We start from the raw sequence: 6,239 nt of genomic DNA, 5'->3' as shown, positions 1-6,239 counted from the left end.
TCAGGATGCTCCAGAATCCAACCCTGCCAAGTGTCCTGTTATTTTAGTTACTACTGAAGAGTTTCTGAAAGTGGGAAGAGACTTGTGATGTGGCTACAATAATCAAGACTGTGTGGCATTGGTGGAGGGAGAGACACACATCAATGGAGCAGAATACGTGGGACCTTGGATAAGCCAAGGGTTTCTGATGTGACACAGAGAGTACAGCCCTTAGAAAAGCGATAGGAAATAGGACATTGGGAAGGACTGGCTTTTATTTTGGGATTATGTTTACACCAAAGTTGACGTAAATATCTTTATATTTAATTATGTCTATAAATGTTTTTTAAATAGTGTGTTCACTGTCAAAATGTGTCTGTATGTAATGCTAATCACTTTAACAATTTTTACAAATATCAATGTTTCAAACATTGGTGATCTGCTAGATGAGTCCAGCATTTATTTTTATACTCAGAAAAGTATGGCTTTCCTTGACCTTTTCCAATGTATTTTATAGATCATGTACTTTCATCCCAGACTCAGAGGCTGTAGGAATTCAAGAGAGAGACCCTACTGGGCCCCATAAGGACCAGGGAGCCTGACTCAGTCCCCCCCACTTATAGGAACAGGCTGCCCCACATGCAAATTTCTCCTCAGGCTCCAGGGTAAAACCCTCCTGGGGCTGTGAGCTCCCAGCTCTCTCCTCACACAGGCTGAGGTCTCTGGGGAAGGCAGAGCTGTGGTCTAGAAGAAGATGACACTGCTGGGTCTTCTCCTGTGCCTGGTGACAGCCCCCCAAGGTGAGGGTCTCAGGTGTCAGACACGGGTCTGTGGGATGGATGTGACTGCACGTGAGTGACAGACTGATTCTCCTTGTCCCCAGGTGTCCTGTCCCAGGTGCAGCTGCAGGAGTCGGGCCCAGGACTGGTGAAGCCCTCGCAGACCCTGTCCCTCACCTGCACTGTCTCTGGATTCTCCATCACAAGCAGTGGTTACTGGACTGGATCCAGGCCCAGGAAGGGCTGGAGTGGATGGTACATATGGAGTGGGAGCACATACTACAGCCCGTCCCTCAAGAGCCGCACCTCCATCTCCAGAGACACGTCCAAGAACCAGTTCTCCCTGCAGCTGAGCTCTGTGACCACCGAGGACACGGCCGTGTATTACTGTGCGAGGGACACAGTGAGGGGAAGTCAGTGTGAGCCCAGACACAAACCTCCCTGCAGGGGACAGGGGGGCTGGGCTGCAGGGGGCGCTCAGGACACCAGGGGGCGCTCAGGACACCAGGGGGCGCTCAGGACACCAGGGGGCGCTCAGGACACCAGGGGGCGCTCAGCGTCCACCAGACTGCTCAGACCACTTGGGACTTGCGACATTGGAGCTCAGGAAGGAGCCTGAGAGCAGGTGTAACCGGGAAGGCAGGGAGAAGTGTAGGGAGTGTCCTGTCACCATGTAGACTCTCCTTGTTTTAAATCACAACGTCTATCTCCTAGAGACCCTCCAGGGAATCTGTTCTAAACCATGACATTTTATATTATATTAACACTTCAAACATCATACATATTTACATATGGCAAACATATATGTACATACATATGTTTTTCATCTGAATTGTGCCTGTATTGAGAACAGGAGTCGCACACAACTGACACTGCAGTACATTCTCAGAATGCAGGGCTGTGTCTTGGTCATCTTCTGAGTCCTCAGGTAAAATAATAACAACAGTAATAATAATAATAAAATGCAATAACTATAGAAAATACAGAGCTTTATTTAATATTTGGTAGGTTTAACTCATGGTAAAAAAAATAATAACTTGAATTGGAATTAAATGTCACATATTGTGTTCCCAAATAACCTGAAACACATATATTTCTCCTTTGTACAATGTGGTTCCCAAATGTGTGAGAAACTCAGGAGGAAGAAATGGAGAGAAAGCGTGACATCTGTAAAATGCTGTGGTTTGTTCACCATCTTATGTGGCCATCGAGGACCAGGTCCCTATGTTTATTAAGACACTTAATAATGACTCTGTTTCATAGAATGTTATCATTATCACACACACACGAGCACACACAGATGTGTTTAATGTATGTGTTAGCAGAAGATATATTCTTATAATATAAAGAATGCAGACTCACAATGTTTCATTTTCTCTTCCTAAGAGAATTCCTAAGGTTGTTTATCGTTATTTACCACCTCTATTTTATCTCTCTTTTACTTTGCATTTCTCAATCACTTACACATGTGTTCCCTTCCATGAAAGTATCAAATATTTTTATATAATTACAAATAGGAAGGTTGCTCACTCAGCTTGGGCTGCCAGGAAAAGGTACCAGAGGCCACATGACTTAAACAACAGCAATTGATTTTGACTGGTGTGGAGGCTGGAAAGTTCAAAATCAAGGTCCCAGCTGATTTAGGTCCTGGTGAAAGGTCTGACCTGGCTTGCAGCTGACCATGTTCTCACTGAGTCCTTACGTGCCTTAAATGATGGAGGGAGATCTCTCTTCTTTGTTCAATGCTCCAAACCTATTGGAGTTCTACCACCACATTCTGACTTCATAGAACCTTATTTGCCGACTCAAAGCCTTATTTTACACACCGTCATTGAGTATTAAGACTCCAGCATACAAATTTAGGAGGACACAATTTGACCCATAATATCCTACAAGTTATATGCCAGAATGTATGGTCGCCAAAGTATATGCCTTCCCCACATGCAAAAGACATGAACTTTACCCCAACAATCCAAAAATTCTTACTCATTTCAGCACCAGCTTTAAAGGCTAAGGTCCAAAGTCTCACCTAAGTATAGTCTCATCAGTTCCTGGTGAACTTGACCTGTGATTTATCCTGAGGCAAAATTCCTCTCTAGCTGTGAACCTCTGAATCCAGACAAGTTACATGATCCAAAACGTGATGGTGGGTCAGGCATAGGGGAGACATTCCCGTTCTGAAAGTGATGAACAGGAAAGAAGGAAGGAGTGATGGCCCCAACCTGTTCCACAACCTGCCGGGCAAATCCCATGTGATATTAAGGTTGGAAAACAGTCCTCGTTGGCTCGATGCCCCTCATTCTGTACCCAACGGGGTGGCAGTCCCAAGTCCCGACCCCACTCAGGTGGTGTCTCACTTTCTGGACCCATGAGTAGAGTCTCACTGCAGCTGTGATGGCAGGGGTCACAAATACCAGACTCTGCCAGGAGGGGTCCCACCCGAAGGCTGTGGTTCCTGGTTGTGTCACCTTTTGAAATCGACGTGATCGTTTAAGTCTATGAAACCAAGGAGTCAGCCCTGGTGACCTCTAAATTTCATTCAAGGTCATTCTTCCTTTACCTAAATGACATTGCATCTTCACTGCCAATTTGAGTTATGATCCTGTTCTGCAGAATCCACACCTCTCTCCCTGTGTGTTATTAAATGACAGTGTATCTGCTGGTATAACCCCATCTCTACTCCTGGCTTACACTGAGATGCCTGATTAAATCAGTGAAGCATGCCTATCATTTTATTTATCAAAGGGTTTTTCAGCCAAACCTTCTGTGCTCTCTTCACAATAAGCTTTCTCAATTTTGGCAATATGGAGAGGCTGACACTTTTTCAAACCTCCAGTTCTTATTAGCATTTGCTTAACATTGCCATCTTCAATCCATCTGTCTCCCCTCACCTTTTACTAGAAGCAGTAAGAGGAGCCAATCCCCTCCTACACTTTGCTTAGAAATCCCCTCAGCTGAACACCCAGTCCCATTGCTCACAAGGTCTACCTTCCACATAACACAGGAAACCAGCTCAGCCAAGCTGTTCGACACTTTACAACAAGGATCACATTCCTCAGGGACCCATAACCTGCTCCTCATTTCCCTCTGAGCCTCAGCAGGATGGCTTCTCAGGTCCACATTTCAACCACCACTGTGTTCATGACGACCTACGTATTCTCTTAGAATATGGAGCCTTCTCGACAGCTCTGCGGTCTTCTTTCTGAGCTCTCAGCACAGTCACCTTTAACGTCCGTCACAGCAATCTTGGAATTTTCACGTGGCACTTGAAAAGTCTTTCTACCAATCTGCGCCACTAACACCTTCTTAGGTATTTGACAGCACTCCCACCCTCAGTACCAAATATCAATCTCCATCTGCTAAAGCTGCCATAGCAGAACCAATGACCAGGTGGCCAGTAATATAACTGCTGGCCACTCCATAAAATAGGGCTAGCAAGGAGATGGTGGCTGAGCTAATAAGGTGCAGTTCAAGTGGGTCAGTTGGCAGCAGAAAAGCGGACAGCAGGTCTGTCGTATGGAGCCTCCAGCGAGAATAGGCAGACTCCTACCTGGCTCCTGAGTGTTCCTTTTGGCCTCACCTGTCCTGCTTTTATGAGGAGGACTAGGACCCACAGACTTCGCAGACAAATGGTGCAAGTGAGGTCCCATGGCAAACAGCCTCCAGTGCAATAACTGGAAACACAGGCACATCCAGAGTCCAGGTGACTCTGCTCACCTGGAGCAGAAGCTGCTGGAGGCTCAAGCTGGTAGGAGCACTTCCAGGGGAGTATTCTGAGTGGATGGAGCACACGGGTGGGCTCCTGTGGGGGAGGGGTCCTGGGGCCACACCCCACACTTCTGGGGGCTTTCCCTCCAGACACCTCCAGGTTCTCCAGGGAGGATGCATGTGGGTCCCCTCATGTCCCTGACAGTGGGAGGGGAGAACAAACACTGAGAAATCCACCCAGAACTTACCTCAGGCAGACCCTCCAGGGGAAGGACTTTTCCAGAATCCTATTCTGAGTGACGGTTGGGAATTCTTACCTATGACAGACGTAGGGATGGCGCATAGTTACCAGGGTAACATAGTCAGGAAGAGACTGTGGGTGCTGCAGGTGGGAAGGGAGGGGTCACAGGGAAGTGAGCTGACCACAGGAGAGCCCTTGAGGATGTCACAGCCAGACCCAGGGGATCACCTCACAGGTGTTTAATCCCAAGGATACATAATGTCACACACACACACAAGCAGCCTCACCTGAGTCAGATGACAACAGTGCTGCCTCCTCCTCCCCTAACTTCTCAGGTGCCTCCCCTCCCGCAGACATGGGTTCTCCAAGGGACGCCCACTGCAGGTGCCGTGAGTGGACAATAGTGTGACTGGGCCTCGTATCTGACAATCTGAGGAACAGGATTTGTCCATCACATGGGTCCTCTGCACGGGTCCCATGGGCTGTGAGAAAAAGCAGAGCCAGGATGTAGGTTCTTCCCAAGTGTGTGCATGTGTCACATTTCCTGGGGTCTATTTACAAGAGAAGTGTGGGGACAGAGCCCCAGAAAGTAGTTTCCAGGCTCTCGGCCTCACATAGACAGGTGCTGTCTCAGGTAGTAAATGGCCATCAACTGTGATTGCATGGCCATCAGCTGTGGCTAGTTGGCCGTCAGCTGTAACCAGTGAGCCATTGGCCACAATATAACTGCTGAAGAGAGAGAAAGAATGGGGGAAGATGGCGGCTGGGCTGGCAAGCGTGGATGGTGGTTTGCGGACAGTGTGGATCCAGCCTCCAGTGAGAGTATAGTGCCGCCAGAGAGAATATAGTGGTGTGACTCCCCTACCTATGGCTCCGTGGGTGTTCCTTTTTGGCCTCACCATGTCCTGCGTTATGTGGGGAGCGGGACCAGAGACCCCGCAGGCCACCCCGCACGACAAATAGCGCAGCGAGCAGGGTCTCCCGCATGACAAGAAGTCACTCACCCAGGCCCTGGGTCAGATTGGGGGATGGCCGGTGTACTAGGTACAGGGGGAAAGGACACTTTGTGGTCCAGTAGTGCTAAAATCATCCACTGTCTGTGTGTGTCTAGTTTATTCACGAGCAGAGGTAGAGAGGGCTGTGAGACAATCTGCGATTCTCAGATGTCACCTTCAGCCAGAGGAATTCAAAGGAAGTAAGAGGCCCCCAAAGTCCCCTGAGCTTCGAAACTCAGAACTGTGTCAGTGCATCTGTCAACCCCAGGGAAAGGTCTCCCTGCAGGTTTTATAAAACCTTTGTTCAAGGTCTCCCTGCAGTGTCATTGGGGTTTAGTGAGGCCAATTCACTGTTTCCAGAGATGAGGTCAAAGCTCATTGTGTCCCTGAGGGAGCATTGTGAGGTCAGGGCACAGACATTTAACACTGGTCTAGAGACACTAGAGGTCATGCTCTGTGAGCCCTGACAGGACGCTCCCCTGCAGGGCACAGGCTGGGCTGCAGGGGGCGCTCAGGTCCCACCAGCAGGGGCTGCAG

At 48.5% G+C, this 6,239-nt stretch overlaps 1 gene segment (V, D, J or C); it reads left to right on the top strand.

Moving 5' to 3' along the window:
• The first annotated feature begins 733 nt into the window (after positions 1-733).
• On the top strand, positions 734-5,116 carry LOC141570469 (immunoglobulin heavy variable 4-31-like). The segment is given in 3 exon segments: positions 734-779; positions 863-1,147; positions 5,061-5,116. Coding segments are annotated over 3 exon segments (387 nt in total).
• The last annotated feature ends 1,123 nt before the right edge of the window (positions 5,117-6,239 follow it).

This window comes from Rhinolophus sinicus, linkage group LG03 (genome assembly GCF_036562045.2).
Source record: "Rhinolophus sinicus isolate RSC01 linkage group LG03, ASM3656204v1, whole genome shotgun sequence".
In the NCBI taxonomy this organism is placed as follows: Eukaryota; Metazoa; Chordata; class Mammalia; order Chiroptera; family Rhinolophidae; genus Rhinolophus; species Rhinolophus sinicus.
The sequence above is the reverse complement of the archived record's forward strand: the minus strand, read 5'-3'. Positions and strand labels throughout refer to the sequence as shown.